This window comes from Trifolium pratense, linkage group LG7 (genome assembly GCF_020283565.1).
Source record: "Trifolium pratense cultivar HEN17-A07 linkage group LG7, ARS_RC_1.1, whole genome shotgun sequence".
Lineage (NCBI taxonomy): Eukaryota > Viridiplantae > Streptophyta > Magnoliopsida > Fabales > Fabaceae > Trifolium > Trifolium pratense.
The window spans coordinates 29,944,233-29,962,346 of NC_060065.1; the positions used below are offsets into that span (position 1 = coordinate 29,944,233).

At 34.8% G+C, this 18,114-nt stretch overlaps 2 protein-coding genes across 2 annotated transcripts; one reads left to right on the plus strand and one right to left on the minus strand.

The window, feature by feature from the left end:
• Nucleotides 1-289: 289 nt before the first annotated feature.
• Nucleotides 290-11,081, minus strand: LOC123897390 (DEAD-box ATP-dependent RNA helicase 8-like). The gene is made up of 10 exons (XM_045947992.1): nt 10,158-11,081; nt 7,424-7,484; nt 3,506-3,740; nt 2,627-2,865; nt 2,026-2,277; nt 1,765-1,945; nt 1,449-1,537; nt 1,284-1,357; nt 1,079-1,205; nt 290-671 (listed from the first exon to the last, which is right to left on the minus strand). Exons 1-9 carry the CDS (start codon nt 10,520-10,522, stop codon nt 1,127-1,129), a joined length of 1,575 nt encoding a protein of 524 aa, XP_045803948.1. The 5' UTR covers nt 10,523-11,081; the 3' UTR covers nt 290-671; nt 1,079-1,126.
• A 2,858-nt stretch (nt 11,082-13,939) lies between these two features.
• Nucleotides 13,940-14,767, plus strand: LOC123896217 (protein FAR1-RELATED SEQUENCE 5-like). Its single transcript, XM_045946633.1, has 2 exons — nt 13,940-13,972; nt 14,099-14,767. The coding sequence occupies exons 1-2, from the start codon at nt 13,940-13,942 to the stop codon at nt 14,765-14,767; spliced, it is 702 nt and encodes a 233-aa protein (XP_045802589.1).
• The last annotated feature ends 3,347 nt before the right edge of the window (nt 14,768-18,114 follow it).

An 18,114-nucleotide genomic window follows, 5' to 3' on the forward strand; every position in this document is an offset into this window, starting at 1 on the left:
TTGGGATATAAGTGCAACTGAAAATGAATCATGCACAGGAAAAAAAAAATCATGACAGGAAAATGAATCTACTTTGAAACAAAGCTACTTTGAAAATTAACAAAATACATGAACATCAGACGCTACTGATCATATCGATTTTGGTGACAAGTCCCAGCATTTCTCGAGTAATTAGTGATTGGTGGTGGGTTCAGCCAGTAAATGCCTTGACCAACACCACCAGAACACATAAACTAAGCATGAATTTCAACGGCAACAGCAGACCAAATAGCATGGGAAGGGACATTCATAACAAGGTAAATTATCCCTAAACCATTTATTTAATTAAAAACTACAGTACCAGTAACATCTGCAAAGGTAATCCAACGGAAACAACAACTGGACCCGCCATGGCAGTAAAAAGCCAGTATTGAACTCTGGAGGTTCTAATGTCTTCAGGTTCATGGCTCTCATCCAGAAAAAATTTCAAAAGAACAAAAAAAAATACTAAACAAAGGTTCCAAGAATACCCCAATTTCCAAAGTGCATCCTCTCATGTTTCAGGGGCTCTTAAACCAGAAAATCAAAGGAAAGAAAAATACACTTAAAAAGGGTCCAACAACACTCCAAATTCCATAATTCTCTTCTTATGTCAGGGCATATGCACCTGCTTGAGTGACGATCACATTAACCTGTAGAAAATGCACACATGTTAGCAACAGCAATGGCAAGCAAATACACAATTGACAGATCATGAAACAAAATAATTGAGCATTAACGACTGCACTACTATATGGCAAAAATAATAAACATCCAGCCATCCAGGTATCTTCGTTAGATAACGTTTTGAAGAACAATAAAAATAATATTAAAATTGAAGTCCCAGTAAAATACAACCAATAAAATACATGTTTTTGGTTCGTCACTGCACTTCCATTACAACATCAACGTCTTGGATGAGAGAGATAAATTTGTTACCAAGTAAATATGAAGAATCTACACTTAAACATGCAAATTTATACTTCTAGAGATTAAAACTCTTATCAGGAAGCAGGATCCAAATTGTCAACTGTAAATAGGAATAAGTCCAGTAACGCACCTTAGCTATTCCTCAAATCTGTAAAAACAACCCTTGTAACTACCACTGTCACCGACAATAAAATGCTTGATCAATGTGTGGCGGAATTTGCTTTATTTCAGTGCCAAGTTCTTGTTCAATCCTATATCTGAACAAAAAATGGAATACATCAGCAACCTACAGCAAGGATCTCTAAAACTCATTCAACATCAACTACATTACATACAAATTAAAGCGGTCCTCATAAGTGATCAAGTTCACTGCTAAACCAAGGTGGCCAAACCTCCCTGAACGACCAACCTACCAAAAGCAGAACATCCATCAGAACATGTACACATAATTGGTAGAAAGTAAACTAATTCAGTTGAAAGTGAGCAGAAATCACTCATACCCTGTGCAAATAAGTTTCTGAGTTCTTGGGAAAATCGAAGTTAATAACAACATTAACTGCTTGGATGTCTATTCCCCTAGTAAAAAGATCTGCAAATGTTTCACACAAAGGAAGAAAAATGAAAATTTTAATTTATTAGGACAATGTATCTAAATATAAAATCTCATGATCAGTTTATTAACATACACACTGTTACTTGACGTGGACAGTAAGCCACAATAAACATGTATTAATACTATTACAAAACAAAAGGAATGAAGATAATGTCAAAATAAAGGAAATGGGGACCCCAAATAATTAAGTGTCATCAACATACCAGTACAGACAAGATTTCGGCATGCACCATTGCGGAAATCATGAAATACTCTATTACGGTGGTCTTGCAACATCTTTGCGTGAATATAGAAGCATGAATACCCAAGTTCAGTGATTTTCTTGGCAAGAAGTTCAACCCGATTCACTGAATTGCAAAAGATAATTGACTGGTTTATTTGCAGCTGCAATAGAAACTATTATAAGCATCATAATATTCACAGATGGCATATAAGAAAATCAAGAGGACAAAGAAAAATCAAACCTTAGAAAATAGAGTATTTAAGCAGTGGACTTTCTGTCTCTCTTCCACAAATGCATAAAATTGTGTAATACCCTTCAGAGTGAGCTCATCCATAAGGTTAATGACATATGGTTTATGAAGAAACCTATCTTTGAAGTCCTTCACAGTAACAGGAAATGTTGCTGAAAACATCAGGATTTGACGGTTTGTAGGGAGAAAATTAATCAGCTGTTGAATTGAGGGCTGGAACTCTGGAGAGAGCAGCTTATCAGCCTGAGAAACACAGTAAACTAAGTAAAACTGCAGAACGGTTAAGTGTAACTACTTACTACTGAAGGCATTAATCTTAAAAATGCCATAATGAACAAGCATATTACTAAACAGAAGCATTTGCTTCAATCATCAGCAGAAAACATTTAGGATACAGATTCCTAATCCAACTAAATCAAACATAAATGCAAAGAAACATAGTTATACACCAAATCACACTTGGCTAATTAAATCCAATTGTGTTTCTGGCTCCCATTTTCCTAACATGTTTAAATATGTGAATATTTTCCACACTGTTCATGATCTCAACAGAATTCTATAAATGAACAAATTCCATGTGTAACATATTTACCTCATCCATGACAAGCATGGAGCAATCCTTAAGAACGCAAACACCCTTCTTCGCAAGATCTAATATCCTTCCTGGGGTTCCAACCAGTAGATGAACCGGTTGATATAAACGCATTATGTCATCTTTTAGACTGGTACCGCCTGTTGTAACCATAACTTGGATTTTCAGATGCTTTCCAAGCTCTTTACACACTTGAGATGTTTGCAAAGCCAATTCTCGTGTTGGGACCAAGATAACAACTGTATGATAATCCAAACAGTATAGTTAAAACATGGGCAGAGCATACCAATATGTTTATTTAAAAACACAAACCCTAAAGATATAAAGATAATAAAGAATAACCATCTGCAAAATATTATTACTTTCAACAATATTTGACAGAATCTATCTGGCATCACCTTTAATTTCCAAAATAACTTCTCAATAGAAGCAACAACTCGTCAACAGGATATCAGTTTGTTTGAAGAAATTTCAAACTTTAGTTATTAAAACATACTTAGCACCTAAATCTGAATCCCGATATACCTAACATTAAATGTGAAAGATATTATGAAATGACCATACTACTGTTGGTTTTTGGTCAGAAGAATGTCAAAGACAACTAACAAATATGCACTTTAAGCCTTTTCAGCAGAAAGTCAAAAGCCAAAGACATATTGTAATCAAATTGATGCTCTTTGAAGTCCATACAAAATCCAATCCTTACCTGTCACAAGTTTCATTTTCTTTTCATTTTAAAATAGCAGAATACTGCTCAGAATCAGTATCAGGCTACCAGAATGCTTTTATAAAACTAACATCATTATATATTTATATACAGTCCTATCAACAAGATTTCTTACAATCATGTAAAGCACTGAAGGCAAGAGAATATCAAACCTTGAATAACATTATTATCCTGATCAATTTTTTCCAATGCAGGAATGCAAAATGCAGCTGTTTTGCCAGTTCCATTTTTTGCCCTGGCAAGAATGTCACTGCCGGTGAGAGCAATTGGAATGCTTTCTTCTTGGATAGGGGAAGGTCTTTCAAAACCCTTCTCATATATTCCCATGAGCAGCTCACGTTTCAAAAAGTAATCTTCAAATTCATTTCCTTTAGTTGCTGTCACATCCTGGGAACAAAGAACACAAAGCAACAAGAAAACTGTTACAGACTAGAATTAAAAGTTAATAATGACACCCAATAATCAAAGCAACTTTAATTACTAAACCATGAATGATATCATTTATTAGGTCTTTTAAGTAGACAAAAAATACGGCAGCTCGCTTTTCACACCTTCACTTAAAATAATCCATGAAAGATAACATGATGTAACAAATGCTGATCACAACAGGGAGTTAGGAAAATCAAGCTTGGTTTATGGGCCAAGAAAAAAAAAACGAAAAACTAATCACAACAGCAAGAAAAATCAAGATTGGTTGATACTGATAGGCTACAAAAAGAATCAACTACAGCCAAAGAAGAAACCAGTAATGCGGAGGAAAGGCCTGGAAGCAATCAGGAAAACAAATTAAAGATGTATCAAGATGAGTTGAATAAACCCATTTCTTGGGTAGACACAGATTGGTGACTAGATGAGTTGGAGGACCCAGAAATCGTTCCATATCTAGGACTGTTTTGGGAGAATTTTCACCCGAGATAGGTTATTCAATATCATTTTCAGATGTCTCAAATGGCTTAGATGTATTGAACAGAATTAAGCCACAACCCCAAAAAATGAGGGAAAACAAAATATCCGTTAGTTTGTACCTCATTAGAACAAAACAGAGTGGGGTACTTGACAGCCGTGGAGCTTGAAACATCGGTGAGTATGGTCACCCCGCTGCCACCACTAGACACGAAGATCTCCAGGGAGGAAGATGGGTCATCAGGTGGCAGAGTAAGATGGACTGTTGGCATACTTGTTGAGCTTCCACTGCTGGAGCCACAAGTGTCAAGCCAGACCTTTGTATCGAGGGTAAATTGGAGTTTTGGCATATTGGCTGAGCTTCCGGCTAGTAGAACCACAAGAGCCAAGCCAGTCTTTTGTATCAAGGGCAAAGAATGGCTCTAGCAGATGAGGTGAGGCAGCTGGAACCAGAGGCAGTGTGTAGGAGGAGGAGAGTTATGTTTGGATCAAATGCTTAATTGACCCGATGGGCCAAGCCCACTAGTGGCCCAAGACAATATCTGTGTAGATGATTGGAATACTGTACAGGAAAATGATTTACTGGCTTTAGTGAACCAAAGCCAATAAGCTGAGAAGGTGGAGTACTCAAGGAATGAACAATTTCACAAAATTCAGAACATTGCTGGTAACGAAGGTAATTAAACTAGCAATTTCTCCATAGATCTGTGAGTCTCTATTCAGAGTTGGGTCCCACATGGAATCTATTTATGAGAATCAGGTGCAGAATCGTATTTCTGGAATCGGATGGAATCAGAAGTTTTTTATGAGGTGAAATAGACTGCAAAAATTACAAATCGGGTGGAATCAGAAGTTTTTTATGATTATGATTTTGACCCCACTCGTGTTTTACAAATCGGCCAGGACTCAATGCCCAGACACTTTCAATTTTCAACCAACGCAACCCAGCCCTATTACAACCCCCTTTCTGCTGAGTAACCCAATCTTCCTCTCTCATGGCCACGCAGAAACCACAAGTGCAACCTCGCATCCTCTCTCATGATCAGTTCTGCAACCTAACCTGTGTTCTGCGAACAGAAGAACTTCGACCATTTACACAAAACTGGGATAGTGTATATATAATATATAATAAATACTACATATGTATTAAGCATCTCCACAGATATGGTCTTGGGCCGATATTGGGCTTGGCCGGTCGGGTCAATTAAGCATTTGATCCAAACATAACCCCTCCTCCTACACATTGCCTCTGGTTGAAGCTGCCTCACCTCATCTGCTAGACACATTCTTTGCCCTTGATACAAAAGACTGGCTTGGCTCTTGTGGTTCTACTATAGCCGGAAGCTCAGCAAATTTGCCAAAACTCCAATTTACCCTCGATACAAAGGTCTGGCTTGACACTTGTGGCTCCAGCAGTGGAAGCTCAGCAAGTATGCCAACAGTCCATCTTACTCTGCCAGCTTATGACCCATCTTCCTCCCTGGAGATCTTTGTGTCTGGTGGTGGCAGCAGGGTCACCATACTCACCGAAGTTTCAAGCTCCACGGCTGTCAAGTACCCCACTCTGTTTTGTTCTAATGAGGTGCAATCTAACTGATATTGGTTTTCCCTCACTTTTTGGGGTTGTGGCTTACTTCTGTTCAATACATCTAAGCCATTTGAGACATCTGAAATGATATTGAATAACCTATCTCGGGTGAAAATTCTCCCAAAACAGTCCTAGATATGGAACGATTTCTAGGTCCTCCAACTCATCTAGTCACCAATCTGTGTATACCCAACAAATGGGTTTATTCAACTCATCTTGATACTCACCGAAGTACCCCACTCTGTTTTGTTTTAATGTGGTATAGCAGAAAGCCGCTATTCTTAAAATATTTATTGCAAGTAATTTATACCAGGGTAGTCAATCCCACGGGATCCCGGTGGAGCTGACCGGTTGCTCGCCACTATGGGATGGCTGAGAGCGGCACAGATAGCCTTAGCGGCCGCTATAGCCGGGTTAGCGGCTATCACGCTATCCGCTATCCCAGTAAAATAACATACCTTTTGTCAAAAAATAATAGAAAAATATTAATAATAAAAATACTAATAGTTCAAATAAAAATGTTCAAGTAACTATTTTACTATTAGTATTATTATTATTAATATTTTTCTATTATTTTTTGACAAAAGGTATGTTATTTTACTGGGATAGCGGGGTATCCGCTATCCCGGCTATAGCGGCCGCTAAGGCTAACTGTGCCTGTGCAGCTCTCAGCCATCCCATAGCGGCGAGCAACCGCTCCGCTCCACCGGGATCCCGCAGGATTGCCTACCCATGGACTAGCCCGCCGAAATTGGCACCAAATGAAATCGAACCTGAGACCTTGAGAGGAGCACACTCCAAGGTCCCAAGCCAACACCACTAGGCCAACCCAAGTGGGTTGTAAATCCAATTCTCTTATTAAAAATAAACAATACTATCTTAAGAAATGGAAGCTATTTATCAATTAAAAAAACAACCGTGCAAGAAAATGTAATTGAGGAAATCTCATCATATGAATTAATGGATAGTCTGAAAAATGTATCGATTAGCTAGTATGAAAGAGACGAAAGGAATGAAGACTGTAAATCCACAAATTTTCTTATAAAAAAATCCACAAATTTTTCATATAAAAACAAACAACAAATGTAATTGTGCATAAAAAAGGAAAAATACATAACTACCAAACATTTTTAAATTATTTTAAAGAGGAAAGGTTGTTGTAAAAAGAGATGGTGTAGGTTGCTAACCTAAACCTTCATGGTTTTAGGTGGCCGTAAATTAGCAGCCTCCATGTATATAATTAATACTATAACCGTGATTGACTCTAAATAACTGCTACAAAAGATTTTAAATGCCTAATTGAGTACAGGGCACTCAAGAGGCATGAATCAATCAACCAATTGTCGGTTAAACTTCAAGACAAGAATGATTTAGACCAAATAGTTACAACATATTAGTGTATGAAATGACAACATGATACACACACACACACACAAATAAAATAATATACAATCAGAAATATTACAGTCAAGGTATAGTTCTCCAAGGATCTAAATCAAAATATATGATTAAAATAAATGCACATAACCAGTCACGCGAAGTATTAGATAACAGAACAGTATTCATAAACACAGCATACCTCTGTCCTATAACGTGTATCAGCTGGCGGAATCTTTAGTCTTGCCTTCCAGTCTTGAGAACTAATATAGTAAAACCAAAAAACATTAAGGATAATGAGCGAAAGATTTCTTTCCTTTTGAATGAAGTAAATAAACTAAATTTTACATTGAGCCAATTTCCAAAGGCAAAGGCAAGATTGTACATGATATCAACTCAGATTTGAGCATAAGCATACAAAAGATTGCAAGGGTACACCAGGGAGAAAAAGTGAGTCATATATCAAAGCACCAAAACCATGGTCTTCCACAAAGAAGTAACCAAAGCATGCTGATATACTACTAGGCATTTCTATGATCATTTGAGAACCTGAATACAAGAAATGTGTTTGATCACTTAATTAAAATAGCAAAAAGTCTAGAGTTCAAAAAACATAGGAGGACAGAAAAACCCTAAAGTCGCTATCAGTGATAGATAGACTGCAGCACATTTTGGTAAGTAATGCAGCAGGAACTGGTTTGTGGTATGGAACTGGTTTTGGGTCACAAACCTAGACTTAGTTTGAAAGAACTAGCACATGGGAGACTGAGGTGATCCATGTAAACCCCAACCACTACAGTTCAGTAGTTCACTACAAAGTACATAATGGAAGAATACAACACAGAAAAGCCAAACCCAAAAAATGTCATTTTAATAGCAGATCACCGGGGGCGTTATTTCTATAAACATATACACAATAATACAAAACAAATAATCAAAAGTTATGATGCAACTCTCGTCTTAGTGATGTGCTTGTTGATCCAAATTATAATTGTGTGGAGTTCGTTAAGTGGGCTTGCCTTTTCTTTGGTACCCTTGAAAGTTGTAACCTATGGAGAATATTTGCTTTTGTGAGCTGGTCATATTGGGTGCACATGACAGTGTAAAAGTGGTGACATTGGCATGTCTTGTGACTATTGTTATTGTTATAATTTGATAAAATATTTCTATATAAAAAAAAAAGAAGGTAATAATCGTCTCAAAGAAAGTGTTATGAAAGCCCTAAATACAAATAACAAAAATCTAACAAAGATAACTAAATGAAAAAGGAAATTTATTGCCTCTAAAAAAAGGAAAGTGGCATCGAACTTTGCTGACTCTTTCCATCACTAGGGCTCATTATTTGTTACACGAGATTACGGTGAACAATGTAAGCCAGAACTCAATTTAAGATGCATTTATCAATTGCATTAGTTAAAGTGTTAACAAACATAAATGAACCAAAACTCATAAAGTAAACTCATGAATTATTGCAAAAAAAAGGGACAACATTTATTAGCAAAACCAGGAAGATTGATGTAAGAAAAACATAAAAATTCAAATATTAAGATGCATTTATAAATTGCACTAGTTAAAGTGTTAACAAGCATAAATTAGCCAAAAGTACACTCATGAATTTTCGCAAACAAAAAAATGGCAACTCATTGATTTACCAAAACCATGATGATTGCTGACAATTACCCCCAAAAAATAGAAATAACTCAAAACTTAAGATGCATTTATCAATTGCATTAGTAGAAGTGTTACAAGCATAAATAAGTCAAAATTAAAATCTTACAGTCAAGAATTAATGCAAACAAAAAAGGACATCATTGGTTACCTAAACAAAGATTGGTGTAAGCTACTACAACAAGAATCAACATTAATAGGTCATAATTTAAAATGCATTATTCAATTGCATTAGTTTAAGTGTTAACAAGCATAAATAAGTTAAATCTCTAAAATTACACTCATGATTTATTACCAAAAAATTAACTACAGCATTCATTGCCAAAACCAAGACAATTGATGTAAATTACCCTAAAAAACAACGATGTGTTTTCTTTTGTGATGAATTATCTATTGTCTATTTATACTATAGTATAGCCTGGTAGAAAAATTCCAAAACACTGTCCAACCAGACAACAAGTCACACAAAAAGCAGAAAATGTTCCATGCAATTTTATTCAGAAAAGGGCACAGGCAGAAGCAAGTGTAGATTGTAGAGTGAAGACCGGTACTAAAACTAGGTGACCACACTAGATGAACAATGAGCTACCTCCAGTACCCAATCAAGAGACAAAAAAGTGACCCAAAGAAGATCAATTATACCTAGATGCATCAACTGTAACATCTGAGACTATTCAAGCCATAAAGGTTGTACTATTGTGGAATTAGAGTTGGAATTGCCATGGCAAAAAGGCACAAGGCTCCACTTCAACACTGAGACAGCACGTATGTGACCGATACCAATACCATTAAAAGTTTCTCTTAACAAATTACGATTTCTTTTGCCTTTTTTCAATTACCTACTGCACTAAACTTCAACAATAATAATCATTGAGGCAAGTAAACAAAAGAGACACGACACATCAAAGCATAACATGTTGAATGCACTTAACAACAAATTCATAACCAAACACATTGATAATATGTAATCCCATCACAATCCATTAACCAAAACACTAATCCTAACCATAACATGTTGAATGCACTTAACAACAAACTCATTCATATAACCAAACACATTGACATCACAATCAATTAACCAAAACCCTAATCCTAACCATAACATGTTGAATGCACTTAACAAACTCACTCATATAACAAAACACATTGACAACATATCATCTCATCAGAATCAATTAACCAAAACCCTAATCCTAACAATAAAACACATGCCAAACAGAAGTAATTATAATTAAAGCTAACAAAAACAAACCAATAAACATACAAACCTTGAGTCAATGGCTTCCGATTGCACGGTCTTCTCGACTTCATCGGCAACAGCGTTCGATTCTGAACCACCCAACTGCGCCCTTCTCAGCCACTGTTGTTGTTGTTGTTGTTGTTGCTGCTGCTGTTGCTGCTGCCTTTGTCTCTGCGCATAGAATTGTTGCTGCTGCTGCTGGAACTGATTCTGTTGTTGTTGGTTCTGTTGTTGCTGGTTATGGTGATTATAAGGTGCTCTTTGCTGAAACTGATGGTTCAAATTAGGGCTCTGGTTTGGGTTTTGGTTCAGATTCACGTTGGGATTCGAACCACCACGTCCAGGACCAATCCCAGGTGGTGGATATCTCGCTCTATTGTTATTGTTCATCATCACACCGATTCAAAAACCCTAAATCTAAAACCTAGAAAATCAACAACAACGAAAAAAAAATCGAAAAAATTCCAATATACAAAAATGCGGCGGAACTAAATAACCTGTGAGAAGAAAATCTGAATTAGGGTTCGGTGTATTTATATCGTACAGAAAGAAATACGAAAGGTAGGTTTTAATTTTCTTTCCTTGTGAGAAAAAAGGAAAAAAAATTAGAGGTAAAATGTGTGAATTTTTGTACAGATCTAGAGAAAGATATAATTTTGAGAGGAAAAATTGATGGAAAGTGGGAAAGAAAATGAGAGGGAAAAGAAAGAATGAAATTAGGGTTTGATTTTGATTTGGGGATTTTTGTGATTGAATGAATGGTTTGGAGGAAGAAGAAACTGAAAGAATGAACGTGTGAAGCTTTTGTTATTGTTGTTTGTTCAAAGCTTCTAGGGCGTAGAAACTGTTTTCTTCGTTATTGCTTTATGACCCCACTTTTTCTTTTAATTCTTGAAAGTTCCCAAATTTTGTTCTCTTTCTTGTGTCATCTAATGATCTCATCCAATATTTCATGTTTTATAGCCACATCATGTACTTATATGTAGATATGTCAAAATGTGCCACGAATGAGCCGGCCCACAAAATTAGGATTAAATATATTTTTAAACTTTTTAATTATGAATGTAATTTATATGCACCGTGTAAAGTTATTTTACACATGCATTTAATAATATACTGACATATAATGTATGGTATTAAAAATATGTGATGTGTCGCATTCATAAAATGATATGGCAACAACATCATTGAATATATGTGTAAAGAATTTTTACACTGACGGTGCACAACAATTAAACTCTTTAATTATATCAATTTTTACTTTTAGTGTTCCGGTGGCGAATCCAAGACATGGCTAAAAGTGTACAAAAAAATATTGTCGTACAAAATTTGAACTTTTTCCTTAAAAAATTGTACATTTTAGTCCTCGAAAATATCTCTTCATGCACAAATGGTCATTGTTGATCAAAATTTTAAATTTTTAATGTTTTTCATAATTATGTATATAACATTATCAAAAAAATAATATCAATGTTATAGTTTAGTAGTTTAAGAACTAAAAAAGTTATTAAGTTATTCTAATATTTACTACTTAGAATTTAGAAGATATTATAAGAGGTCATAGTTTCTAGATAGAAAATGAAAGAAGAAAATATAATAGAAGGGAGGAGGAGAAATAAAGAGTGACAAAAGCAATTCGTCAAAAAAAAATAGAAAACATTTACAAAACCAATCTAACAAAGGCGGAGATCTAATTCTTTCCTTCATCGCTCAGCCGTCACCCCACTTTCATATTTCTTCTTCTTCTTTTGGTTTTGATCAATTAGAGGGGGTCATTTAGGAACAATTTTGATCCAAAATCATCCATCTTAATCGTTTTTTTATTTCTTGACATCCGTCCCTGAGTGATCAAAAAGTTTTCTTCGAATTTTGGTCAAGATCAAATTTTAATTTTAGTCTTTGATTTTTTAAAAGTTCACTTTCATTGCTTCTTAAGTTGAAAAATAAAGGAATAAAATGCCAAATATTCTTTTAAAATTTCAAAATTCGTCAAAATTGGTTGTTATCACGTTGGACAATTATGTCCACATGCATAATATTAATGGCCTCATTATTTGCTTTTACACCTTCCAATATCGTCTCTTCCTCATCCGTTTCTTTTCAGAGACAATAATATCTTCATCCATATTAATGCTGTCATGATTTGCTGTGTCTGTTGTAATTTGATTTTTGTCTGTTGCTGGTTGTTTCACACGAGTCTTGATTGGAGGCACAATTAGAGCTGGATTCTTAATGAGAGCAGCAATTAAATCATGTCTCTTTGATGACTCAATATTATCAGCGCTGTCTGCCTTCAATTGTGGACCGTTTTGTTTTTTTTTCTCAATATTTGCTTCATTAATGCCCGTGTCTCTCTCCTGATCGGGTGTCTGCCACATCACTTGTTCATCGTCTCTCAGCCATCTACTCCTAGTTTCTTGGCCGCGCCGGCGTACCTCCGACCTCAGTTTTGGTCCCCACTCTCTAATGTCATCGTCAACTTCAACCGAATACAGGTTGTCACACAAGTACTCAGTGTGGCCTAGTAGTCCACAATAGTAGCAAAAAATTCCGAGTCTTTCATACTTGAGATTCACCCCCCCCCCCCCCTCATTGCCTTTCTTTTTTACTTTTTTTTGTTTTCACCAGTAGTCTCCTGACATCCATCATAACTCGAATACGCATAAACCTCCTCCAAAAGTCTGAACTATTCTTCTCATCATATTCAAGAAACTGGCATATGTAGTTTCCGACATTATGTCCCACCGTCTTCGACATATATCCTGTCGGTAAGTTGTGGATTTGTACCCAGAAAGGTACCATGTAGAGCGGTACATGTGTACAGCGGTATATGCTCTGACTCCTCTCCTCCTCCCATGGGACCTAGGATAAGCATATCTTTGTTGTAGAACCATGGTCCTCCCTTCAAAACTTTTTGAACGATGGAAAAATCGAAAGATAAAAATTTCAATTATATTCGACAACACTCTAATATTTCACAATCAGTTCTACACTTCTCAAAATATTTTCATCTCTTCTAAAATTAAATTTGTAACACCCTAAATAATATATTTCGAATAACATTTATAACAAATAGGTGCATTTGTTGTTATTTGGTGTGGTTATCATGCACATACTTTGTTTTCTAGGTTTATGAAGTTACGAAACATTAAGTTTTTCAAATATTAATATTTTTAAAGGATTGTCATTTTTAAATGTTGTTTATGAGTATCGTTTAACAACTGTTTTTACATTTAATTTTGTTGTAAATATTAAATATGTGTTAGTACGAATATTATTTAGTTTTTATATTAAAGATATTATTATTGACATAACCAATAAGCTATCTTATAGCTTTTAGCTTAAAAGTTCTGTGAAATTTTTTTTTCTACCCCAACAATCTTCACTTTACCCCAACATTTTTCTAAAAATACCCAATATACCCTTATTAAAAATTAATATATTTTAAAAAAACAATTTTTGTCGTATTATACTGTCCCGGTAGAATTTTCATCCTCACGAAAAACTGTTCCGGTAAGTATTTATCCTTACCGGTAAGTTAACTTTACCGGTACACTTTTTAACAAGTGTTCCGGTATGTTAATATTACCGGTACACTTTTTATAACGTTTCCGGTATGTTTATGTTACCGGTACACTTTTTAAAAAGTGTACCGGTATGTTAATTATATTTCGTTTATCATTATACATACCGGTACACTTTTTTAAAAGTGTTCCGGTATGTTAAAGTGTTCCGGTATGTAATAAGTGTACCGGTATGTTATTCTTAATTTTTTTAATTTTAATTTGTTTTTTTTATTTTTAAACAGATATGGCTTATCTCGGCGATACAAGTCAAATGTTGGTAGATACTACAGATGTTTTTACAACTCATCAAAAATTTGCTACCCCAGATGATGTTGTCAAATGAGCTCGAGATGTTGGAGATGCCAATAAAGTCGGTATTATCATTACTCGGTCGGATAAAAAGAACGGAATAAGAGGAAGAAATGACAAGTTGATTTTGGGTTGTGACAAAGGTGGAAAGTATGACTCTTCAGAAAGTTCCACGACAACTGCATCGAAAAAGTGTAACTGTCCATTTAAAATTAGAGCTGCACCTTCAACAGATGGTTCAGGATGGAAAGTTCAGGTTATTCATGGAGTTCACAACCACGGGCTACCTGACCAATATCATGGTCATCCTCGCAAGGCACGTTTAACCGCTGATGAAAACAAACGTGTTCAAGATTTGACAAAGCGTAAAGTAGCACCAAGAAACATTGTTTTAGATTTGAAAGATCAAAATCCAAAGTCTGTTGTTGATGTCACACTTGTATATAGGAAAAGACACATGATGCAAATACAGGAAAGAGGCTCCAGAACAGAGCTGCAACACTTGCTGCAGTTGTTAGATGATGCAAAATATGTCAGCTGGAATAGAAGAAAAGATGATGGCTCCGATGTTTCAATCAAGTTGTTGAACTTGTTTCCCATTGTTTTGGTTATGGACTGCACATACAAAACTAATAAATATAGACAGCCACTGCTTGAAATTACTGGCATAACGTCAACTAACATGACATTTGCTGTTGGATTTGCTTACATGGAATCTGAGAAGACGGACAATTATCATTGGGCGTTAGGTAAGTTGAAGTAATTGATTACTAAGCAAGATATATTTCCTAGAGTAATTTTGACCGATAGGGAGTTTGCTTTGATGAATGCAATTAAAGATATATTTCCACATACTACTAATATGCTTTGTACGTGGCACATAATCAAAAATGTGAATGCGAGATGCATTGTGCAAATACCTAAGGATATGCGACAGAAGGTGAAAAATTTGTGGAGAGATGTTGTTGAAAGTCCGGATGAGGTGGAGTATCAGCAGCGGTTGAATGCGTTTCAGCAAGCATGTGTTAATTCAAGCAATTTTGTCGAATATGTCAATAACACCTGGTTGGCCCCTCACAAAGAACAATTTGTTGAAGCATGGACCAATCGAGTGATGCATTTAGGAAACACAACGACTAATAGGTATAATTTTTTTTTATTTTAAAATTGAAATTATATTTTTCTTTTTTTGGCGTTTAATTGACTATTGTTTGCAATTTGATATTTAGAGTTGAGTCTGCACATTGGAGACTGAAGCAAATGTTGGAACACAGCAAAGGAGACTTATGCAAGTGTTTGGAAGGCATGAATGACAACATAAGACTAGAAGTTGACAAAATTAAGAAGTCTTTTCAAAAGAGTTTTTACTATGCAGAAAAGACACATAGCAGTCCATTTTTTCAATATTTGAGAAACTTTGTCTCCAGGGCCGCTATGACACTAATTTCTGATGAGATGAAGAGAATTGACATTGTTGGAACAAATAAAAACTTGTGTGGTTGCAAACTTAGGTCAACATGTGAGTTGTCTTGTGCTTGTGAATTGAGTGGATATACAACCAGCGGTGTACCGATACCGTTAGCACTACAAGAAAACATGCATTTACTGGCGGCCAAAAGCCCTCAGTAATGCACAAATTTCGTCTAAAATGCATGCATTACTGACGGCCTTGGGCCCTCTGCAATTAGCTCGCCAGTAATGTTTACTGACGGCCCAGGACCGTCAATAACGTTACTGACGGCCTGGAGCCGTCAATAATGTCCTCTGCAATTCAAAAAAGTTGTTCGCGTTTGTGACGGCCTGCAGCCGCCAGTAACGGAATTCGAGGGAGAATTCCTGGCGGCCTGCAGCCGTCAGTAATGTTTTACGAATTAAAAAAAATTAATAATTTAATTATTTAAAAATCAATATTAATATTGATTTTTAAATAATTAAATTATTAATTTATTTTTTAAAAAATTAAATTATTAAATTATTTTTTAAAAATTCTAGTTTTAATAATTTAATTTTTTTAAAAAAATATACTGCATAATAAATAATTAAAAAATATTAAATATAATTTTATTTTTACAAAAAAATATTAAAATTTAATTAAAAACATAATAAAAATATTTAACATAAGCATAATTAAACATAATAATAATATTGTCATTACAAAAAGAAAACAATTAAACATAATATAAATTGTCGTTATGTTATACAAATAATTAAATCAACAACAGATAATTAAAATTACACATCAAGGTTGGTCAGGCGGCTGATATAGTGGTCGCTTCCCCTTGCCACTGTATGTTGGCTGACGCGACCTTCCTCGGCCTCGGCCTCTAGATCAATGTATTAAATTTATTACTTTATTTTTCAAAAGTATTTTGGACATATATATATGTCTACTCAACAATAACATATAAACTTCTAACATTTTATTTTTAAAGTTTATGGTTTATTAAATCTAAAAAATACTAAGTTTTTTAGTTGACAAAACTACCGACTTTTTAACATATATATTATAATTTTTTAAAATATAATTTTTTTCTTTTTTTAAATACATAGTAATAATAAAATGTTAGTAACTATTTCTAAGTGTACGGTAAAAAAAAACTATCACTAAATATTATAAATTAAAATTACATATATTACTTACTTGGGTGCCGGGTAGAGTCTTACTTGGCGCGCTCCTAACCACAAACTCCGCTCCTAACCCACGACCTCCGATGACCACGAGAATTTGCTAATAAAAATGGTAAACAACAAAATATTACAACATATACATTTAAATAACAAAGTAAAAATTTTAACTTTTTCTTTTTAAAAATACACAAACTGTTAAAATTTATCTTTTTAAAAAAGATTTTTTTAAAAATTTTGGTTTTAGAAAAAAGAATATTAATATACTGTTTTTTTAAAAAAAAAAACTTTTTTTAATTTTATTTTTACTTTTTTCGAAAAAATCAAATTTAAATATATTTGTTTTATTTTTTTTTCAAAAACAATAATTTTTATACATAGTGATAAGAAAATATTAGTAACAAATTACAAAATACTAATTAATAACTATTACTAAGCATACGGTAAAAAAAAATTATCACGAAGTATTATAAATTAAAATTACGTTACTTACTTGGGTGCCGAGTAGATTCTTACTTGGCGCGCTCCTAGCCCACGAACTCCACTCCTAACCCACAACCTCCGACGACCACGAGAATAAGACTTGCTATTAAAAATGGTAAACAACAAATATTAGAACATATACATTTAAATAACAAAGCAAAAATTTTAAATTCGTAAAAGTAAAACACAAACACTTACCACTTTTTGTATGGAGATTAAGTTGAAAGTATGAAATTTAAGAGAGAAGTTAGAGAAAATTTAGAGAGAGAATGAAAGGTAAAAATGAAGTGAAGGTGTAATAGATTTGTTGAAGAGGAATATATAGGAGTAGTAATATACAACCGTTGGAATTTAAATTTGAAATATGCATTACTGACGGCCTGGCACCGTCGTAAATGCATAACGGCTTTGTCATTACTGACGGCCTGGCACCGTCGTAATTGCCCTCTGCATTACTGACGGCCCATGACCGTCATAATTGCTCAACGGCTTTGTCATTACTGACGGCTTGGAACCGTCTTAATTGGGCATGCATTACTGACGGCCTGACACCGTCACTAATGCTTAATATTACCGTTTTAAATTTTTTCGTTCCTCAAGAAGCATTACTGACGGCTCCCAGCCTTCAATAACCCACAAATGCATTACTGAGGGCTAAAAGCCCTCAATAAGTTTGGTCAGTAATATTATGTTTTCTTGTAGTGTAGATTCAGTTCACGGTCACTGGAAGAAATTAACTATGGAAGAACCATTGGAGGATGACACAGAGGATGGATATGAGTTGGACATGAGTAATGCAATGGAGGCAATATGGACTCGATTTCGGTCACTTGATATTGTTGGTAAAAGAGCGTTGAAGAGTAAAGTGTTTGAACTTGCTTATCCAGCCTCAAGTTCATTGTGTCCACCACCTGAAAAAATAAAAACCAGAGGAGGAGTGAAGAACAAATATAAAGGCAAAGCACCAAAAGGTTATGATGTGTATCGTGATCCATCATACTT